Here is a 24,385-nt window from a genome sequence, read left to right as displayed (position 1 = left end):
TAAAAATGAGACATTTCCCAGTGATCTACAGCTGCTGTAGCCTATGAGAGACCACAGTATCATTTTTAAAAACTCAGAAAATGAAAGTTTTTTTATCTTTGACCACCGATAACAACTTTGCCACTGCAGCACAATTCTAGGACATTGAGTTACACTCAATAATGGACACTTCAAACTCTCCTAGTTTGGTCAATATCAGAGAAAAGTATCCGTTTTGGGGGGAGGGGAAGGAGGATGGAAATATATTACTCTCTTATAAAAATCAACATAGTGAGGTCCACTCGTGCTGGGGGGAGGGCAAAGGGGGAGAGCGGGAGGGTTGGTGAAGGGGGCAGGGGGAGGTTGGCATTTTTCAACTCTACAGAATGAAGACTGATCTTTTGCAAACTGAAGTGTCCCCTATTTAAGAAATGACAGTTCAGAATACGGAGACTGTTTATTATTAATAGGAAATACCTCTTTGGGGAAATGACTTTCTTTAAAGAAGTCAAGACAGCAGCATGACCCTGCAGCTGCTTCTGAAAGAGACCAGTGAAGCATTTAGGCCAGAGGGAAGAAGAGAGGAGGAGAGAGACACATGACAAGTATTTCCTTGGATATTCTGAAATATACTCTCTCAAGACGTCAAAGACTGCAGTTCACATGGATTTCTCACTACTCTGCATGCATGGATTTGCATTTTACATACAGAGAGAGTTTTTTACCCACACAGTAATTTCTGAATGTCTTCTCCCTTCCTCTCCCAAACCCTCGCGTTTCTTGTGTTCATTCATATCCTATTACTTAGAATTAAATTTGTTGACATAGCAAAACACTTACATAAGCACAATTCCCAATGTCCTTAGCAAAGATTTTAAGGGGAATGCTCTTTGGGTGATCCTTCTCCTTCTCTTCATCAATATGTCTAATCAAATGCAAACACAAATACACACAATGAATCAAATGGATTTGGATAATGGCATATTATTAATTAAACTACCTAATTTTTAACATTTACAGAAACACTCGTTATTAAGAAGCCAAAGCAATCATAAGGCAAAAGAGCAAATAGGAAATATGAAAACATAAAAACACAGACCTAGGCATGGCTGTGACAAAATGAAACCAATCGTCCTGAAGTGTGGATTTATGGTTTGTTCCCAGTCTCCCAGACTTCTGCGACATTCTCTATTCCCACTTGGATCTAGCATTATATTGGTAAGTAAGAACGAATGCCATAATTTAAATTTTTGTTTTCTGTAACTCTCCAGAAGGTTAATTTTTAGGAATCACTTTCTGGAGATAATTGGCATGTCTATGACAATAAGCAGGGAAAAAAAATTAGACCATAAGCTCCTTGAGAGTAGGGACACTGATGATTTAACTGGATTTGGATGGGACAAAGTAGAGTGCTGGGTTTTTGTTGGAAATCATTAAATTTTACCTCAGGATAATAATGATTTGTATTAATGAGAATGTGGAAAACATTTAAATTCACTGGTGGGCAACAAGGGGACAGAGTTTCTCTCTAAAAAGATAACATTCTCCCAAGAAAGCGTATGTATGTATGTATGTATGTACGTATGTATGTACATACATAAAATGAGACCATAAACTAACTGTACATTATTATTCGTAGTAAATAATGTACATAATTGCTTCCTATGCTCAACAGTGTTACCATTTCCACTAAAGAAAAAGATACTGATTTGGAGGGGAATCTTGGGGGGGGGGGAGAACTTATTTTGTCATTACCAGTTAAGAAAAATGAAACTTAAAATCAAAATCAAGACATTGTTAAAATACCTCTGGAGAAGAGAGAGCCACTTTTCCTTTTGTTCTGGAGAGCTATAATAAAAGAAATAGAAGCACAAGTCAAATGAAATCAAATATTCCTTTTTACATATCTATAATCCCAAATGTACTGGAAAACACCACCAAGTCAGTAAATTCTGATACACACATGAATATAAATAAGCTAGAATATCGCTGATTTCAGTGTCCAAGATAGGGATTCCTACTTTGGGATTCCCTGATGGGTAAAACTGCTTATGAGAATCTCACTGACTAGACCCTGTAAATTGAATCATTTCTTTGAATCAAGCCATGATTTTATCACTGAGAGTAATAAAGTTCTTCTGGAAATGATACCTGGTTGCAAAATCTTGTAACACTAATTTAGCCAATCCAATATCCAAAAGAGCAATGGAAAGATATGTGAGGGAAGTAGACCAGCAAACTACCAACTCATGGAAAGGAAGTAGCAAAAAAGTCATCCAATATGAAACATGTGACTAGAAAAGGAGGAGGGTCAGTCATAGGGCCAGAGTGAGAATTAATAGATGGACAGCCTGAGTACTGCCCCAATAACCAAGAAATGTTCAGTGACCTATAGAAGTCATCATGGGCGACAGTCCTATAGAATAAGAGAGTACAGATGGGCAGTGATCTAATGGTCTGCACTGTTAGAATAACCTCATCAATAAAATCCCCTCAAGTCTTCAAGGATACAGTGATGGACAATGATCCCTGGCTAAACCTGCTTCAGCTGAGTTCTTGTTCTAGAGGGAAGAATTAAAATTAGTGCCTACAATGTCTAATTTTACCTAATTTATAGCAAGTCTGAGTGCAGTTTTAAATTTTAGGCTTAAAAATGAATCAAGACTTTTAGGAGACCCTAACATGAGATAACATGAGATATGAAACAATGCTTTGAAAACCTCTAAAGTCCCATACCTACATATGGTATGATTATCATTAATGCAGTATTTTGACTAATTTAGAGTCCCTTACTCAGCATTCAAGACAGACCCATCTTTTACCATCTTCCGTTCCACAGTGAATGGTGTTATAGTGAGATTCTTGGTATACTAAGAGATGCAAAATTTGGATGAAAATCTTTATATAGAAAACTCGAATAGTAATTGAGGGCAAAAGCCCAGTTCTTTTCTTTTTGGATGTTTAAGGTTGACAACTCCAATGGTCCTTATTAATCACCTCCAGTTTATTCATTTGTTTCCTAGACTCTAAAACTCTGAGTCCATTTACTCTCACAATCCTCCTGATGTGTACAGCTAAATTATTATTACTTAATCATCTCTATGTTAGGCACCCCTAAGCTGAGGACATAGGTGAAAATGAGACAATCTGATAAATGTTCCACCTTTCTTGGTTATGGTTACCATGGTTACCAATATTTCATTGGCACTTTCAATCAGTTGTTCATGTTTACAGAGAAATCACTTAAGAGGAACTGGAAACTCTTCTCATTTTTTTCATCTTCCAGGAAAAAGGTTTTAATAAACATTTATAATTTGTTTGTATCAGTGTTGCTTAGCAAGTTTTCTTCTAAACAATCTCCCTGGTTTGACTGTCATAAAGCTCTCTTTATTAGGCAAGATCTCAGTCAAAAAATGTCAGATTCACAAATTTCTTTACTTGAAAAGAAATGCCACTGAGTCTTTACTCAATTAAAATTGTTCTTTTTATAGTTTTTTAAAAAAATTTCTCATTATTCACTTCTATTTCTTGATACCCAGTTGATAAATATTTGGACCTACTGGGTCAAGACCAAAGCCCTGGTGCAACCCTAACCCTTGAAATGGACAACAAAATTTCCCAGAAGCCAGTTTTGCACCGTTCATAACAATGTTGCTCTCCCTTCACTGTGAAAGAAAATCCAGTTCAGGATTTCATTGTCTTGCCAGCACTGCAGGAAACAATAGGTTTCCTCATCCCCTTTCTCCCTAGTGAAAATAAACAATTGCACAGAATTATTAAAGGCACCATTGATTTATGCAGCTAATTCTCTACTTTAAGCTTTTTTCCAATCACTTTTACCTTAAGAGAAATAATAACATACATACTTTTTTCCAAACAAATTTTGAAAAACAGTCAATTTCATTGATTTCATTAATTTACTGATTTATTAGTTTGAATTTTTGTTAGAAGGGCCTCAGTGGTCAGCAGATCCTACACAGATGGTTTTTGGGAGGGCAGTACTCTTTGGTGATTTGGTACAGCTTTAGGGAGGCAGGATCAAAGTGGTAGTGAAATGAGCAGTAAACGTTCAAGGGAAATGCTGTCAGAGAAGAGATAAGTTAATTAATAGACAAGCCCTTAACAACTGATCATTTTTTAAGACCTAAATTCTGATTTGGAGGAGAAAGGGAGTTCTGAAACACTAAGAGGGTAAACTGAGAAATGCAGGAAACAGATTTCCCGTTATATAGAATGTCACTATCTAAGTGTGATTAGTACCAGAAACAGCCTCTAAAATTGAATTTACTTACAATGAGGACTGAATACTCAACATTTCTACTTGTGACTTTATTGTAAAAAATGAAACCAAAAATTATGAAAACAAGAGGGTTTTTTTGTATTTCATAAAATCTGGGTTATAATTGTGCCTTTTCACTAATAATCAGAATAAATCAAATGCTAACTTTTGGGGGGCATAATTTTTCTAACAAAATTTTAGGATAGCACTATAAAACAATTTTACATTTGACTTTTAAAGTCTTAAAGAAAGTAATTTTTACAAATTTTCCATTTCTTCATCAATTTTTCCCAAAGTCTCCCTTAATCCTTTGACATTCAAATCATTCCTTTAAGAAGAACCTGTCTTCATCAGCTACTAAACACTGATGAAGAAAGAAGAGGATAGTGCTAGTGTAAAGAAGGAGGTAGAGTTGAATGGAGACACACTTTTGTTGGGAGGATGAAGATACAAAGGACCTCCTGTACTTCATGTGGCCCCAAAGAAGCAGGACCAATCACTAGGAGTTAAAGAAAGGCAGCTTAGAGTTGAATATAGGGAGGAGCTTCTTAATAATAACTGCCCAATAACAGAAATGGAACATCTCATGAAATAGTGAGTTCCCCATCAATGAAAAGTATTCAAACACAGGCCAGATGACCACTTGGTCAGGGATGATGTAGATGGAAATCCTATCAAGCCCCACTGAAGCTTATGACTAAGTCCTGAGGGACAATTCCCTACCCCTCTACACAAGTCACAGCTCTGTGAGATGGGCTGGAGATGCCATATCAGGTCTAACCACCTGGTGCCCTGCTGTTCTTCTGTGGTAGGAGTGAAATGGCAGAGCTTTGTTAATTTTAATAACATTTATTGCTTTGAGACTTTGGTTACGTCTTCAGAGTAATATTTGGATATTACTGTACAGTAATACTAGCCACCTGTCCGTTATTGCTGTTCATTCCTTTCAGTTGTGTCTGACTCTTTATGACCCTGGTTAGGGTTTTCTTGGCAAAGATATTGGAGTGGTTTGTCATTTCCTTCTCCAGCTCATTTTATAGAAGAACAACAAAGGTTGCCCAGGGTCACAGAGCTAGTAAGCATCTGAGACCAGATTTGAACTCACAAAGATGTGTTTTACAGAATCCAGGCCTGATAGTCTATCCACTGGGCTACCTACCTGTCCATTTGATCATTACAAATGTTTTAATGATTCAATGACTTCATTAATGAGGGCATTCTATCCACAGGTACACAGCATACTTCATTGACCTCTTGTCCTCATATACAGTCTGCACTAAAGAAGAACCAAATGCAATGTGAGGTCTCCCTCTAGGTATCTTGTCATCACATGGGGGTGCCAATGCGGCATGCAGACTGCCCATTGGTTAACCTTACTTAACTTCATGACCAACATCTAGCCACCTTTTCGGGTCACATATCTCATTTATACCTTTTATCTTTTCTACAATTCCACTGGCGATAAATTATTACTTATTCCCACCATCTACCTCTCTTATTAAATCACTCTGTGTGACCCAGTCCCAAAGGACCATTATTCATGACCTCACAAATGGTAAAGTCTACACTTGTGGAAACCTTTTTATAACAAAGTTGACTGAGGAATGTTCTTTTGTCAACTCTTCAAACACATTAATGGAAAGCTCATGCAGGAAAATATACGTTCTTATCATTGCCTTCAGAAAACTTCAAAGAGTTTAATTAATATGGACTCAGGCTGAAACTACAATCTAATGTCATTTGATTTTTCCATGGAAATCAAATTAGAATACTATTAGGTAGTTTATATTTTACTCTCTCCTATAAAATGTGAAAGAATTCTAGTTATAGAATACTCTACCAAATGCAGGAATCTTTTCTATACATCCCTGGTAAGTAGTTATTGAGCTTCTTTTTGTTGATTTCTTATGATGGGAACGTCACTCTCACAAAAATCCCACTTTCTTCTAGATGTTCATCCTTCCCTCTTTCTATCCACATATGGTATCCTACCCTAGTAGCCCATTATGAGACGATTCTCTTCCCCCAGGTACTCATTTAGGTATCCCACTCACCAATGCTTTCTACCTGGGGCCATTCTTTGGGGACAAATAGGGAAAAAAGTCTCAAAATTGTGGAATATGCAAAAGAAGAGATCTTATGGGGTGGAGAATCAAATTATTTGCGGAGACATCAATCCCATCTATAAGAGCCTAGATGAGTGGTCATACCTCTTGTTCCTACCATGGGCAAAAGGCACTATTCTTGACAAAGAGGACATAGAGGTGGATAATATGGTACAGCAGAGAGAGCACTGCCCTTGTAGTCAAACTTGAACCTGGGTTCAAATCCCACTTCTGCTGCTTGCTGCCTGTGTGACCTTGAGCAAGTTACTTAACCTCCATGGATCTCATTTTCTCATCTGTAAAATAAGAAGGTTGAACTAGACAGCCTCTAAGATACCTCCTAGTTCTCGATCCTCAAGCCTGTGAGTAACTGAGTAGGTGACTCACTATCTCCAGTGGCAGCTCATTTCACTTTGGACAGTTCTATTTGTTAGGAAGCTATTATTTTCCTACATTATAGCCAAAATTTGCCACCCCACAAAATCTAATTTTGTCTTCTGAAGCCACATAAAACAAGCATTACTTCTCTGCCCTATGAACCTTTTGTGAATGCTCTAGCTGAGCAGTGAAAAGTAAGTTCCTAAAGGAAAATGAACAGAAATAACACAGTCATCAGGGTCCCATTTGAGTTCCTTCCTACCTGAAAGTGGCGACGAAGTTGACAATAGGCCATCCTAAAACAAATGACTTCATGGTGTTGGTATTCCCTTCACCCACTTCATCCACACAGCTTGCTGTCCACATATCACTTAATTTTATTTTATTTTTTATCTTTAGATTGTTGTTATACCTAGAAAGACAAAAACATACATACACAATTTAAGTGTTTTGCTAAGCCCAGGGAAGGACTTCAAGTAATACATGGCAGATTAGGTAGGGAGGACACTACCTGGTACAGGTGGGGACCCATATCTACCAAGGCTTTTGAGACAGATTAGGACCCTTGTCATCTTGGGATGCCGGATCCCTGAATTTAGGCACAGTAAGTGGTAACCCAGGCTACATAGGAGGAATTCAGTATAAGCTCAAAGATACAGTCCTGCTGTGGGCCCTGGGAATAGTGGTTAAAGGGAACTGGGATATATTACCTATCTGTAATTCCCCCTCTGTCTGAGTGTTTTGGAAAGAGACAATTCTCTTTTCCAGAATCTGGCTCCAATCTTCCTTCCAGGGTTTATTTCTTATTACTCCTGTTCATATTCTCTACATTCTAGTCAAACTAAAATGCTAGCAATTGCTCAACCACATCTTACGTTCTTCTTTCTCTATGCATTCATGCAAGCTGTTTCTTGTGTCTGAAACACATTTCCTCCATCATCTTTGACTACTGAAATCCTTCTCTTTTCCATTATGGGCCAAAACAGGTGCCAACTCTTTCATAAAATCTCTCTGGATCTTTATTCCCCACCCTTGTCCCTGCTGAAGCAAATGAGACCTGTCTTGAAACATTCCTAAAACTGTTGTTATCTCTCCACTGACCTTTCACATTCTGTCATGTATTGCTTCCTTATTCAACTGTCTTATGTAAAACACACTACCCAATACCACCACCAATGACTCCCTCCACCCCAAAGACCACAAGCTTCCCAAGGCAAAGGTGTGCTCTTTCTAATTTCTTTTCATCCCTGGTGCCCAGTATAGTGATTTGCATGTTGTGGTCACTTAACAAATGTTAAAATGGCCATGTCTCAGTTTTTCTCTTCAGCAATCAGTTCTTTACGATTCACTGTTGCAGACTCAATGCCAAGGACAATGTCTTTTGCATTTAGTAGGTACTCAGTATATATTAATTGAGTTCAATTACTCATGAAAGAAAAACAGCATAAATAGAAATTCAAAGATAAGTGAAAAATTACAATTTTAACTTGCAAATTTAACCCCTTTTTTTTTTCATTCAATCCATGTAGTATCATAGCCTTGCACCTGCCTGTCATTCTCTTCTGCTAAGGAGCCTGTGGTCAAGGTGTTAGTGAGCAGGTCAAAAGGCAGACAGCTTAAGAGAAGGGCTAGCAAATAAGCCCTTAAACTAAATGTGAAATTAAAAGAGCTGGCTGTATATACAGGAGGAGGGTGCCAGGCATTTCTTCAGGCCAGTGTAGTTTTCACTATTCACTTTTCACTTAGAAAAATTCTAAGAACAAATCCTAGTGTTTTAGACAATAAGCATCATATGTGAATAAAACAACCATTCATTTTAGTAATACTAGCAATGATGGTACCTATCATTTGTATATTGCTACTATGTGCCATACACTGTGCTAAGTGCTTTAAAAGTATTTTCTCATTTGATCTCATGAAGCACTGCATTCCTGAAAATGTGAGTAATGAACACAATTGAAAAGCACTTGCCATCTTTAAAAAAAAGAAAAACCAAAAAATCTTACTCTTTTTTTTTCATCTCTGTACAGACAAACTTAAAATACAGTCATGTCCTTACTTTATGGCTTTGGAATGTGCTTTCACCCTAAGTAAGTTTTCATCAATGATTAATATAGTTATCATAAGGTTCCCTCCTGGGTCCTATCCAAATCTTTCACCTCTGTCCCTTTCGCTGGCTGAAATTGTGATCACATCACCTTCTCGTTGGTTCTGGGTAACACTTGAAAACCCAACCCAAATGGGTTGGATTCAGGCCAAAGGCCAGATGGATCACATCTGGCTAAGCAATGAATTGACACACTTACCATTTGCCTCTTGAGACTCAAGGAAAGATCCAGTTTAAGCCACAAGTTAAATGGCTTTTTTTGATAGTTTCGACATAATCCCCCACAGACATTTGATCTCAAAACCACCATAGTCGTCATCATTTGGCCTAATTGGCAGTTTAAAAGCTCAAGAGGGGCCTGAGACAAAATAATAAGTGGGACAAGGTAATGGATAAAGAGAAAGCCCAATGAGACCAAAGGCATTTCATATTTCAAACGTCCCTGTGATTCTTCTGCTTCATGAGACATTTACAAGGTAATGTTCTTCAGTGGGATTTATGAAATAGGATTATTCAAGCATTATACTTCAAAAATAATTGAGATCCCAAGGTTAACCTCTTCCTAGATTCTCTCAGGTATTCTGAATAAAAATATAACTAGAAAATGCCCTGTGATACAATGTGGCTTCTCTCCCTCTTTTATTTCTACATTTTCCATTAATGACGTTTCTTCAGATTTTTCCTTAAGTAGGTTGAATTATCAAGCAAAGTCTAGACTGCCAACAGTTGTTGGGGCCATAAATCCAAAGTACTTGGCTTTTCTGGATCCAGTCCCTTTCTCTCTGTTAATGTCACCACAACTCTCAAAGTCATCCAGGATGCAAACCGCAAAATATGTTCTACTTTTTGCTTAATCATTCAACGTCTTACCAATTCTACCATTGTAAGGATGAAGCAATATCACAGAATTTTAGAGGTGAATCATACCTGAGAAATCACCTAGTCCAAGACTATACATAATTTACAGATGATTAAATTTGATTCTTTGCTTTTCAGAGCCATGCAGCCAGCCCCTAAGTGGCAAAGCCTGGAACAGGACCCATGTCTTCTGACTCTCAATCCATTGCTCTGATCATTTCACCATAGTGTTTTCTACCACCTCTCTTATATCCAATTTCTCTTTTCCATTTCCATTACCCTTGCTCTTAGCTTTGTTGTCTCTTGACTAAACTCTTGCAAAGATTTGCTAATTAATTAGTCTTCAGCCTTCTCAGTGTTTTCCCCTTTCCCTTCTCCCAATCCTCCTCCCCTCAACCCAATCCTATATAAAGCAGCCAGCGTATCCATCTTAAAACACTGGGTCATGGAACACTATTGCTCAAAATCCTACAAAGTGCTCCTCAATCTCCTCACTGCCTATCCAATAAAATTCAAATTCCATTCATGTGTCCCAAATCCTAACCCCAGACTATCTTTTCAGGTTTATTGGGCTGAAAATCTTCACAAACTAAATGCTTAAGACAAAACCAACCCACACTCTCCCTCCTGCCCTCTTCCAGCTTTTCTGCCTCTGTACTCATGTTGTTGTCTCAGTAAAGAAAAGTTTTCCTTGTTATTTCCATCTATCAAACTATTGTATCACTCAAGACCTAGCATGTGATGCTTATTATCTTGGACAGTAACCCTGGACAAGTAACTTAACCTCTCTGGACCTCAGTTTCCTTTAAAATAAGAAAGTCAAACTAGTGTAGTGGGGAAAATGTTAGCTATAAATTCCAAGACAATCTAAGGTCCAATCCTGCCTTTGACTCTAACTCTGCATGACTTTGTATAAGTACCTTATACTCCCTGGCCCTTCTTGCTCAATACCTAGCTTAAAGTAATGTCTTTCTTTGGTGTTTCTATAGCACTTAGTGTGTATGTGTCTTAAGCATTTGTCACATTCCAATTGGCATAATGGTGATTCCTGGACATTTATTATCTATGCAATAAAAAGGTAAAGCTTTGAGGACAAGAATAGTGTCAGATCCTCTCAGCATTTCCCTCAGTGCCTAGTACTCCTACTTCGTTGCTATGAAGCAAAGGAGTTTTCTTTCTCTTTCTTGGCCCAGTTCACTAGAGGAGACTATTAGTCTGAGGCTAAGAGTGTTTTTCAGAATATGGCCACAAAAAATTCCTTAATGCCATCTTAGCACAAAGTTTAAAATATTAATTATACTTGTGCAAATACATTTAAACAGAACCTTTTAAAAAATCATCCTTCATTTGTTTACCTTCATGTTCATTTGTTTACCTTCAAACTCAAAGTCTGAAAATTGCAAAGGATCTCCCAGTGATTTAGTGCAAATTAGTCCAGCTCTACTGTAAAAACAAAATATAAAGAAAACATGCGCCAAGCAGTCTTTCAACTTGCTTAATTGCTTTGTACTTTGTACTTTGATGTGCTGAGTTCAATACTGGGGTCAAGAAGACTAGTAATTGGACATAAATGAATATAAAATGAAACCGCCTTGAGATGAGGTCATGTGTGTTCATCCTTTGTTGCCGAAGAAGACCATGCCATCGGAGAAATGATGACAAGACTTGCACTTGACTTTGTTTTGAGTGAGGGAGAGCTGTGCAGGTCATCAGCCTCACTTCTCCTCCAGAGCCATCTGAATCCACTGACTAAATATTAATCAGAATGACTGGAGATGACCCAGGATGAGGCAAGTAGGGTTAAGTGACTTGCCCAAGGTCACACAGCTAGTGAGTGTCAAGTGTCTGAGGTGAGATTTGAACTCAGGTCCTCCTGACTCCTGCATGGGTGCTCTATCCACTGCACCATGTAGCTGCCCCAAATGAGGTCATATGGTTTTATGAAAAGATTGGGATTCAGAAGATATTCAAATCATAATTCTGCCTGCTAATAGGTATTTTTAATAATAATTAACTGTTTGGGAAAGTCAATTAGTTTCTCTGGTCTCAGTTTCCTCATCTTTGAGAGGTGCTTGGACCAGGCCAGTCCTTTTCCAGCTCTACATCTGTGATTGTTGCCATAATGTGAACCATAGCAAACCAAGAAGAGTAAATCTGCTGAATGGAGACAAAAGTCCTTGGCCCCAAATTTGATCTCATTCTTTCATTTCCAGCCATCATTACAGTGTGTTCTGTTTCAATGGGTCTTCTCTGTTAAGGCAGAACTCTCCAGTAGATGGTGGAAATCTGTATGAATTTAAAGAACTTTTCCTAGATCTATCTATAATTTGCTGTACAAACCTAAGGCAACCAAACAGCTCAATTATCCATATTTTGTTTTCAATTTTTTGACCAAAGTATATTAAATATATACACATAATATGTATGCTATATGTGCACATATACATACATATATAGACATAGATTATAAGTTATGTCCAAAGTTATTTCTGTAATTGGTAAGTATGTGAACGAGCAGGCCAGTAGCAACAAGAGTTATTTCCTTCTAGTAAATGCCAAATGGGCATCCTATCTTTTTTTAAACAGGTAGTATATGAAGTTTTCTCTAGGAACTCTAATTAGTACCTTAGTTAAAAAACAAAATCAACCTAATTATTGCTCTTTAAAAAGTTTTTAATGGTAGCAGACACATTTTTTTCTAGTAACTTTAATAGGTTTAAGAAAACCTAATTATTCCAAAAGGAGAAAAAAACAACTGCTTTTTTACCTGCCCAATGAATTCCCAAACTAAACTATTTTATGACTGATCTAATATATTGAGAAATCAAATTATTTTCAATTTCTTTATTCCACAAACATTTATTGTACTTGCTCTGTCCTCACCCTATGCACTAGAGGAGATACAAAGTTTGAATAAGAAAAAGGTCCCTGAAGCAGAAAAGTGGGAAAGAATTTTTGCAACAAGTGTCCGTCATAAAGGCCTCATTTCTAAAATATATAGAGAAGTGAGTCAAATTTACAAAAATACAAGTCATTCCCCAATTGATAAATGGTCAAAGGATATGAACTGGCAGTTTTCAGAGAAAGAAATTAAAGCTATCTATAGTCATATGAAAAAATGCTCTACATCACTATCGATGAGAGAGATGCAAATCAAAACAAGCCTGAGATACCACATCACACCTATCAGATTGACTAACACAACAAAACAGGATGATGATAAATGTTGGAGAAGATGTGGGAGAGTTGGAACACTAATTCATTGTTGGTGGAGCTATGAGCTGATTCAACCATTCTGGAGAGCAATTTGGAACCATGCCCAAAGGGCTACAAAAATGTGCATACCCTTTGGCCCAGTAATATCACTTTTAGGACTGTATTCCCAAGAGATCATAAAAATGGGAAAGGGTCCCATATGTACAAAAATATTTATAGCAGCTCTCTTTGTGGTTGCCAAAAACTGGAAATCAAGGGGATGCCCATTAATTGGGGAATGGCTGAATAAATTGTGGTATATGAATGTAATGGAATACTAATTTGCTATAAGAAATGATAAACAGAAGACTTCAAAGAGGCTGGAAAGACTTATATGATCTGATGCTGAGTGAAAGGAGCAGAAACAGGAGAACTTTGTACACAGCAACAACCACAGCATGTGAGGATTTTTTCTGGTAGACTTAGTATTTCATTGCAATGAAAGGATTTTAAGAATTCCCAGTGGTCTCTTAAGGCAAAATGCCTTCCACATAAAGAGAAAAGAACTATGGAATTTGACTGCAGAATGTAGCAGATCATTTTCTTTTGTCTTACGTTTTAGTTTGTTTTATGATTTCTCCTATTCATTTTAATTCTTCTATGCAACATGACTAAGGTGAAAATGTATTTAATAGGAATGTATGTGTAGAACCTATATAAAATTGTATGCCATTTCAGGGAGGAAGAGGGGAGGTAGGGGGAAAGGAAGGGGAGGGGGCAGAAATCTAAGTTATATGGAAGTGATTGTAGAGCACTGAAAACAAAATAATAAAAAGAAATTACCTAAAAAAAGAAAAAGGTCCCTGCTTCAGTAGAATAATGTCATCTAATCTCCTCCAGTTCTGGATAAAAGAAGGAAATGGCTAAAGTTCTAATTTAATATTTTCTTTCTTCATGTTGCAGATATACACAGGTTGGTTCAACTATCTGAATGAACTGACCAGTTGGTAAACTCCAGTAAATTTAGTTTATGTACAGACAATCATAGGAGTTAAACTACTAGTCCCCAAACAAAGTCTGGAATTTAAAAAAAAAATTATAAACTCAAAAAACTCAAGCTATTAATTCCACAAATTATTTACTCCTTATTACAATACAATCCTGAATCTAAGAGGGGATATAAGACTGAGAGCAGATAGTATGGGTTTGAGCAAGAACACAGTTAGAGCATTATTTCTGTTACTTAAAGTTCTCCTCAACCAAGAAGAATATTCTGAGAATGTACTAGATATTTGATAACATAATCAAGTGTGTGAGTCTCTATTCCGTTGCTGTTGAGTTGTGTCTAACTCTCTGTGAATCCATTTTGGGGTTTTCATGGTAAAGAGTGGTTTGCCATATCCTTTTCCAGTTCATTTCATAAATGAGGAACTAAGGAAACAGAGTGAAGTGACTTACCCAGGATCGTGGAGCTAGTAAGCATCTGAGGACAGATCTGAACTCATGAAGATGAGTCTTCCTGATTCCACACCCAGAGCTCTATCCATTGCTCCCCTAACTGCCATTCTCAACATAGAAGATACAAAATATCTACAAGACTGCAGGTATCCATCATGTAACTGGTAAGCCATAGAGTTCTACTCGTTTCTGTCCCAACAGAGAAACCTAAGTATTCTCAGGATCACAGATGTGGAGCTGAAAGGAACCCATATGGGCCATCATGCACAATTTTAACACTCTATAGATGAGGGAATTGAAGGTCAGAGAGTGTAAGTATCCTGTCTAGGGTCACCCAGTTAGTGTTTGGGACCTACTGGTAAGTCACTCAACATCTCTAGGTCTCCATTTTCTCATCGATAGCACAAAAGGGTTGGACTAGATAATATTTAAAGTTGTTTTTGCTTTAAATCAAATGATCCTGATATATGGACATTCTTGGGTTCTAATAAACAGCTCATAAGTCAGGAAATTACTGACTTAAGTAACAATAAATTACAATTATTTCTCTTTAATGCTTTCATTTATAAAGTGGTTTCATACATTATCTCATTTTACTTGTGTTGGCGAAGTCATGCAGTGGACTTAGTGTTGAATTGGGGAGTCAGAAAGGCCTGAGTTTAAATCTTGCTTCAGGTACTTACTAGCTCTGTGAGCCCCAGGTAACACATTTAACCCTTCCACAACTTTAGTTTCCTTATCCATAAGATGGATATTACAATAGAATAGCACCTTCCTACCTGACAGGTTGTTATGAGGATCAAAGAATATTATCTGTATAAAATGCTTTACAAACCTTAAAGTGTGATACAAATGCTAGCTAACTAGCTAACACTAACAGTACTGGTATTGGTAGTGGTAGTAGTAGTTAAGGTCCAGGAAGGATAAATAATTTGCTCACGCTTACACAGATAGGAAGTATTTTCTCCTACACTGTACTTTCACTTTAAAAAGTTTCCATAGGTGAATGTAAATAAGTCATACTTTAAAAAGATTGAGTTAAAATTGAAATATTCTACTTCACATTGAAAAATACTTCTTCTGTGATTTCCTAATTATACTTGGGGTGAACCTACAAAGACGTGTAGCAGACAGCATGACTTGTGAAGAGGGAAAATGTGAGCACTGCTTTTGAAATCTCACTCTCGTTCAGATCTTGAAGGAAAAAAAAACGCCAATACAAAAGATTGGCTACAGAGATGTGCAGGGGAAAAAGGTCCTAGATGCTACCCACCTTTCTTAAAAACAGCAATTTTTTCAGTGGGAAAAGAACTTGATCTTTACATTAAAAAGTCAGTCTATATTACGTGAGAACCATTTGGATAACAGGGATATGAATGAAAAACAATTACAGTAAACAACGATCTACTTTCTCTAACTCTCCTGGTAATTACAGAGGGAGGAAAACTAGAAGAGTAAAGAAAAACATTCTTTCCTATGAATTAAAAATGAATGTGTTACAATTAGATTGTAGGTTCCTGAAGAACAAGGATTTTGTTCTGTTTCCTTTGAATCCCCTCTTAGTGCCCAGAATTGTTGATAGACATAATGAATGACTTCTGCAAGTAGCAACAAATGCTTGTTGAATGAATGAGTAAATTAAAGAATTGATATTTATTCCTTTGTCCTTAGTTATCTATAAATGCTATTTCCACTGACACATTCTTGACAAATTCCAATTTTAAGGACTGCATGCATACTCTGCAGTCTCAACTGGACATAATTACAAACCTCCATGCATAAATTCTTCTCTGCCTCTGCATTCCTCCTAACATCATAACAACATCTGCATCCACATCTGTAGGCATTCTAATCTTGTCCAAACTAAATGCTGCAGCATGTGACCTTCTTTGTGGCAGCTTCACAAGTATAAAATCATGAGCTTAGAGCTGGAAGAGCGCCCTTTGAGTCTACTTAGTCCAACTCCCTCATTTTACAGATGAGAAAAATGAGGCTCAGAAGCACTAAATAACTTGTCCCAAGGTCAAACAGATAGTGAAAGGAAGAGTTGGGATTTAAATCTAGGTCCTCTGACTCTTCTGGGGCACTGGATCAATGCGGAGCCTCTGGAAAAGGTATAGATACCCTTGACATCAGTCACTGTACCTTTTGACTCATTTCTAACAGACAGAGAGAAGGAAAGGATACTCTCTGGCCACAGGGTCTTTATGGGTACGAATGACACCAGGATGCTAAACTTAATAGTTGAAAGGTTTTGTGAGATACCATAGTAAAAATAAGACCTGTTGATTAATATTGTATCACAAAATAGCTCACAAACTTAGTACTTAATATTATTGCTTGACTCAAATATGACATGATAATCAAAGGTGTTAGGAGGTAGAGAATGGTTTAAGCCATTCAGTCGCCCAAAGCTCTCTCTTTTGCTACAGGACACATCATCTCCTGATCCTGGGCTGTCCCCCATGTCTCTCTCTTGGCCTCTCATCTAGGCCTCTGGGCTTCTGACTTCTTTCAAGTCTCAGCTAAAGTCCTGCTTCTACAGGAAGCCCTTCTGAGTCTGTCCTTCCTATTACTGTGGTTCCTCTTAGAGGATCTCCCACCTGTCCCGTGTATGTCTCGTTTGTGCACTGACTCCCCAATTAGACTGGGAGCTTATGGAAAACAGGGACTGTCTTTTACTTTTCTTTTTATTCCCAGGACTTAGCACAGTGCCTGGCCCACATCAGGCACTTAATAAACCCTTGTCGATGTAATATTTTTAGCAATGACATTCAAGAAGGATTATGTTTATGAAATTAAAAAAAAACACAAAGCACATGTTAGGTGATGGAATTATCATCCCCAAAAGACCATCCTAGGCTCAAACAATGAATTAAAGCTAATCAAATAAAATCTAATAGGGATTAATGTGAAATTCTGTATTTTTGGTACAAAAACCCACCTGTACAGATACAATACTGGCCACTGAAAAATTTCAGATAGACAGGATAATAAGAGGATGCAAAGGAATTCTGAAAGTACCATCATTGGAGGAACTGGCCCTGCTTAACCTGAAGAAAGCAGGACTGATGGGCAACATGATGACCATTTTAAAATATTTGAAGGCCTCTATATTTAAGAGGAATTAGATTTATTTTACTTGACATCAGAGGGAAGAACTAAGAGGAATAGGTGAAGATGACAGAAAGGTAGATTTTGGCTTTCTGTAAGAAAAAGCTTTCTAATCAATTGTTCAAGCTATCCAAGAGTAGAATGGCTCGCCTTGGGAAACAGTGAGGTTTCTCTCTCTGGGAGTTTTCAAGAGGAAGGTGAATGACTCTTGAGGATTTTATGGGCAGTAGAGGAAGATAATCATTCTTCAGCATGGTTTGTACTAGATGAACTTTTTTCCCAGAAATCTCAGGTTTTACTATGCTATGAAATCTCTTGAAGACATACATTATAAATGAAAAACTTGTACCTTTATCTTCTTGGGTTTTTCTGATACACTCCATAACCCTAACAATTTCTCTGAAGTTTAGAGAGAAGTATCACTGGTTTCTATAAAAAGGTAAAACAGTTCATTTCTATGATTTCTATTACTAGGCTTAAGACAGGACTGTCTTTTCCTTCCCCTGTTCCCAACCATATATTTCTGCTTACTAACACACACAGTACATGCACTGTTGTTTTGTTTGTTTGTGAGGGGAGGCTACAGGGAAGGAACAAAAAAGATTTTCCTTATGTGGAGTCATTTATAACAATGTTATTTACAACATTTATGAAGCTATATCTCCTGAAGGACATTGGTATTGAAGCTTCAGTTAATGATAAAAGTGATTTAAGTTGGAGTCAGAGGCTGAATAATTGGATATCAAGAATACTGATGTTCACAGTTCACTTGTCTGATTCCTTGACAATCCTGGTTTAGAGCCATCTCTAGTAAAGCCTTTATTGATCATAAATCTTAATTAATATAATTTTTGGGGGGTATAGTATACTCAATTTGGAGAAAAGAGATAAAAATGGGAAGGTTATCAATGATTTATTTTAACAATAAAATCCCAGGAAATGTCCTGGGGTCAGTAAAGATGTAATCCAATCTCTCAAACACATATATTATCTATTCACAGACACATGTGATACAATCAAGATTGATGCTCAAAGTAATGACCTTGAGGGGCATTCACAGCAAAAGTGAGGAATCATCAGGGAAATATTTAATTATCTTCAGTGTAATCTCTTTACTGAAGGAAACTGTCATTTTAGGAGGTTTCTAATGACAATTTTCAGGCATAATGCTACTGACAAATAATATTTCAAAGTTTTATGAGGCATTGTTCTTATAACAAACCCTATAAGGTCAGGAGTGAAATGAAAGATCATGCTAAATTAAAAATTCCTTTGAGACTTAGAGGGGACATTATAGGTCACATGGTCCAGTACCATCATTTTATAGATAAGGAAACCAATATCCAAAAAGATAAGTGACCGGTCCAAGGTAACAAAGAAGTCAATTGCAGAAACAAGTCTAACATGAAGGAACACATCTTGACTTAAGTATACTCTAAAATGAGCACACCTGAAGAAGAAAAATGGATGGAAATAAAACAAAACACAACACCCTTCATCACTAAAGTGGCTGGCACATGATAAATAAGGGCTGATGAGTAAAACAATCTTTGCCAGGGTCACAATGGCCATCGGCTGAGAAGATCCCATTCCCTTTTAATAAAGATATTTACTTAGATACTTACTTGACCTTAGTAACAACGAACAAATCATTAAACAGAAAGATATGTCGTTCCTGACGCTGCAGGCCCCTTTTGAGTTCAACACGACCATCAATCAGCAGGGTTCTGCTGGAACCGGTAAAAGAATTAAGAAATACACATGGGTCCAAGTTGGCAGATGGACTCTCCCTGTAAAAGAAGAAACAGTGTTGTAATATTTAGCAAAATGGTCCAAAGAAGGATGGAATTTTATTACACAAAGCAAGCCAAATCCAGCTGCCAATATTAGCTGAATATCTTTTGACCCAGTCCTTGAAACATGCCATAGATCCTGTGGTTGTCTAAGAAAGAGGCTGGCTGGCTTCTATCCAACAAATTCCACCTAGGGAACCAGTTGTCCCAAAGGTAGAATTTCATCTCAATAAGCTTCTAATTCTAATTCTTCTTATTCTGACCTTTTGCATCATTTGCTACTTTGTTTGGTATCATGGATTAGGAATTTGTGTGAGTTTTTCTAGTGACGACAGCAGGGGAATTATGGGGAACTGGTATTGCTCAATGGCAGAAGCAAAATATCATGAAGAATGCTATGATCTATGGTTTCCATCATGGAGGTCACTGAAAGAATGGGACTATGAGCTAGAGAATTCTTGATTCCGCTGATCATCGAACAATAAACATTTATGAAGTTATTATTTATATAAACAATGTGCCAGGCCCCATGCTAAATGCTGGGGATATAACATAAGGAAAAAGACAATCCCTGCCCTCCAGGAGCTTACAATCTAATGAACAAAGTGACATAACACTACGAATCAATCGTCCCAACATAGTCATAATTTTGTGATTCTTGTTACGTTACATGCTATAATGGAACTTTACCCCCATACGTGCCAAATGACAATTTGATTTTGACGATACAAGAATGTTGCCAAGTGTTGGGGATATGAAGACAAAGAGGAATCAGCCACTGCCCTCATGGCTTATGGTTCTAGAATGTAAACTTTTTTAAATCGGGAAGGGGGGGGAAGGAAATACAAAGCAATTTTTCCTTCATATATATGTAAACTAAAAGATGCACGGACTACACACAAAGTCATTCTGTACTAAAGAATCAAAAACCACTGCTACAGTTGATCTTTACATCTAAAAAAACTCCAAGTACTAATTTTCAAATGCAGAGATCAGGACATACTTGAGTTCACCACTGGGTCTACAAAGGATATGACTCCATAAGAACTAATCATACCATAGAAGTTGTAAGTTTGGCTATCAGTTTGATGACTCCATTTTAAAGATGAGGAAACTGAGGCCCAGAGAAATGAAATGATTTGCCCAAGGTTACAGAGACAGTAAGGATCAGAGGCAGCATCTGAATGCAGGTATTTCAACTCTGAGAAGCAATCCCCTTACCATTGTCTCATACTCCCTGCCCTCCTGAGTACTCCTATCACCAGTGCAGGTGACAATCTTTCTACTCCTAAGAAGCTGCTTTAATAAACTGATGTTCCCTCAAATAATTCATCACCTAGTACCCAGCTCTATCTATAAAGTGATGAGTACTTATAAATTTAGCTAGGTTGGCCTTTGATATGGACAGCGCCATCAACACCATCCCGGAAGCCTTTATGACTTGTGTTCATTGGCTATAGCTTTCAAAAACCTAAGGTCAACTCCATGCTCCACAGAGGCCTCCAATGGAAGAAGAGTCCACAAACATGACATTTATATGGCACACTGCTTATGTAAATCACAGTATGTCATTGTAATTATCCTCAGCATCCACTGGAGACAAGTAAAAAAGAGCAGGTGCTCTTGTTTTCCTTTAAGATATAGGAATCTAAGGATCAGAAAAATCTGTAGTCAATTAATAATGCCCCAGACAGCATCCATGGAAGTTGCCACCCTGGTGTAGGCCCTCATCGCCTCACTCCTGGACTATTCCAACAGCTTGATGATCTCTGTTTCTGCCTCAGTTCTAACCCTCCTTCATTCAGGTGCCAAAGTGATCCTACCTAAAGTGCAGGTCTGACCATGTTCTACCCTCCCTGCCAATAAACTCCAGTTGTTCCCTGTTACTTCCAGGATCAAATAGAAAATCCTTTCTTGGCCTTTTAAATCCTTTCACTGTAAGAGCCAGCAATTATATAATACTTTAAGGTTTGCAAAGTGCTTTACAGCAATCATTTCATTTTGTTCTCATAAGAACCCTGGTAGATGGGTGCTATTATTATCCCCATTTCACAGATGAGAAAAGTGAGGCAAACAGAGGCTAAATCACAGTCCACAAGCATCCTAGGCAGGAAATGAACTCTTGGGTTCTTGACTCCAGGTCCAGAGCTCTATCCACTGTGCCCCTTAGCTGCCTTTTCACTGCCTAGCTCTTTCCTGCCTCTTAAGTCTTCTGTTTACTGGCTCTCTCATGCCTGGTACTCCCTCCCTTCTTCATCTTTACTTTCTCAAAACAAAACTCAAATTCTAAATTTTGCAGGTCTTTCCCTGTTCTGTTCCCCTCCTTGCTCCTCTGCCATGCCAGCTCTTTCCTCTTTACCCTATATATGTAAAATATATAGACACAATCATATGTGTATTATTTCCCCTACTAGAATGTAAGGATTTTGATGACAAACCATAATTTTGCCTTTCTAAATGTTTTGGCATAGTCCCCAACATGCAATAGGCATGTAATAGAGGCTTACTGATGATAAACATAGAACTATACTAACCAACCTAAATCCAACTCTATAGGGGGCTAGGGATGCTGGCTAGCATTAAACAATCTAATCTCATGCCAGAATATTTAAAAGCTGCTTTTCTGCAGATTTAATACATTAGATACAATTACCCAGAACCCACACCTAACTTGGAAATACTAGCCTCTGTTGAGTTAGACTGGCAGGTTATCTACCAAGTATAAGAAATCTCAAAAGATATAAATGACTGAACTAGGACCACCCTGGCAGTTGCTGGCACAGCTCTCATTCTTGCCTTGCATCTTAAAACAAATAAACAAACACCAGAAATAAAAACAAAAAACAAACTAATCTGTACAGATGGCCAAACTGGGGCTAGATTAGCGCTTGATTTGTGAGGGGATTGCTGAGCTAGGAAATCTCCACAGTTGGTGCTGAGAGGATCAGAAGTAGAATATCCATTAGCTTCAAGATAGTAAATAGCCACCAATAGATTAATTTTTAATATCCATATTTAGCCTCATAAACTTTGACCCTTATTCCTCTCCAAATGGGGAAAAGCATGGGATGAGAGAGGGACTCAAGCAATATAGTTTATTCCATTGCCTGGGGCCAAACAAAAAAAAAAAAAAAAAAAGAAAAAAGGTAAGAGCTTGAAAATCTGCAGCTCATTATGGTAGTAATTACTCCGAGATGCTGACCCTGATTTTCCCCTTTAGAGATAAGTCCCAAGAGGGTAGTAGGCAATGAGGTGTAGGTAAAGAGGTTAGTGAGGATGATCTCAATCACATACCAGAAGCAGTGTCACTCTAAATAAAATGATTTTTCAATAGAAGAATTTTCTCTCTACATAGGTTCTACTTATGGAGTGTGTATTAGTCCCACCCTCTCCACTCAGTGCTAACATTTTCCTCAGGGAAGGGTCAACATCAAAGTTACTGCCAAAGTACCCCTATAACACTACTGGGTCTATACTCCAAGGAGATCAAAGAAAGAGGAAGAGAAAAGTTACTGCAGCTCTTTTAATAGTGGTAAAGAATGGGAAACTGAGGAGGTACCCTTCAAATGAAAAATACCTGAAAACATTATAATATATGAATGTAACAAAATACTATTGTGTTATAAGAAATGATGAAAGAGATGGTTTCAGAGAAACCCAGGAAGACCTGTATGACCTGACGCAAAGTGAAGCAAGCAGAATCAAGGGAACAATTTATGCTGATACCAACAATAAACAATTCTCAAAGACTTAAGAACTCTGATCAATCATGATGCCAGATAGGTAGTGAAGAATGCTACCCACCTTCTGAGAGAGAGTGCTACTACGGTGATATAAAGAATGAGACATGGGTTTTGAACATGGCCAGTATGGGAATTTGTTTTGCTTGACTATGATCACTTGAAGCAAGGGAATGTTTTTTCTTTTTTGGGGGGGAGGGGGGATGATTGGGATAAATAGATAATAAATCCTTGACAACTGAAAAAAAATAATTTAAAAAAGTAACCCTCATATCCTTATAGTCTCCCTGATTTCCCTGAGTTTACTGTAGACCTGGAGATTCAGCTAGGTAAAAAGCAGCCCTGTTGGATGCCAAGTCTAACAGAATCTGATTATTCTACCACTGCCAGATGACTTTTTGGAAATCATTTGCTTATTTCCTCTCAGTTTCAGTGCCTCAGTTACTTCAGCTAAATGGACATACTGTTATCAACCAATATCATCATCAACATTACTTTTTGTCCCAGACCTTCGATAATGTCATCAGTCTAGGGTAATTTCCTCCTCAGTGCAACTCCTCCATAAATTAAATGACTCATTTAGGGTCACATACCTAAATTAGGGGGAGTTTGAATCCTGCTTCAGATACTTACTAGTTGTATAACCTTAAATGCAAATCACTTAATCTCTCCTGGCTTTAGTTTCTTTATAAAATGAGGGGATTGAACTCAATGGCCTAAGGTACTTTTGAGTTCTAAGTCTTTGATATTTTGTGATCCTGTATACCAAAGGTAGGGACTTTTTTAAAAAAAATAGTATTTTATTTTCCCCAAGTACGTAAGGACAATTTTTAATATTCATTTTAAACACAATGAGTTTGAAATTTTATTTCTCCCTCCCTTACCTCCTCCTTTCCTGTAACAGTAAGCAATTTGATATTGGTCATACATGTACAATCATGTAACACATATTACCATATTAGTCATATTGTGAAAGAAGACACAGACCCAAATGGAGGGGAAAAACAGGAAAAAATGTAAAAAGTGAAAAAAAGTATGCTTTGATCTTCATTCAGACTCCATTGGTTCTTTCACTGGAGATGGATAGCATTTTTCACCATGAGTCCTTTGGAAATGTCTTGGATTATTGTATCACTGAGAAGTCATTTGCAGTTGATCAATGTACAGTATTGCTGTTACTGTGTCCAAGGTGAAGACTTGAGACCAGGTCTTCCAAACTCTGAAGTTCACCCTTTCTATCTACTCTAGAACCATCCTTTAGCATCAACCCTTGTCACATCACTTGGTAAGAAGTTCCCATGGATGTGGAGATTAATGGCAAGAGAAGCAGATTACTTAGGCCATTCAGGACCTTGAAAATCCTTACATTCTAGTAGGTG

The 24,385-nt window shown here is 37.5% G+C and overlaps 1 protein-coding gene across 3 annotated transcripts in view; it reads right to left on the bottom strand.

The window, feature by feature from the left end:
• ARHGAP20 (Rho GTPase activating protein 20) overlaps window positions 1–24,385 on the bottom strand; it is a 165,383-nt gene that overhangs the window by 61,189 nt on the left and 79,809 nt on the right. For all 3 annotated transcript variants that reach the window (XM_072611160.1, XM_072611161.1, XM_072611162.1), the window contains 4 exons: window positions 19,099–19,263; window positions 7,004–7,153; window positions 1,786–1,827; window positions 820–904 (listed from right to left, as the gene is read on the bottom strand). In XM_072611160.1, coding sequence (XP_072467261.1) covers window positions 820–904; window positions 1,786–1,827; window positions 7,004–7,153; window positions 19,099–19,263 — 442 coding nt within the window. The remainder of the gene's footprint in view (window positions 1–819; window positions 905–1,785; window positions 1,828–7,003; window positions 7,154–19,098; window positions 19,264–24,385) is intronic.

Source organism: Notamacropus eugenii, chromosome 5 (genome assembly GCF_028372415.1).
Source record: "Notamacropus eugenii isolate mMacEug1 chromosome 5, mMacEug1.pri_v2, whole genome shotgun sequence".
NCBI classification, from domain to species: Eukaryota; Metazoa; Chordata; class Mammalia; order Diprotodontia; family Macropodidae; genus Notamacropus; species Notamacropus eugenii.
This window is presented reverse-complemented; position numbering and strand designations above follow the sequence as displayed.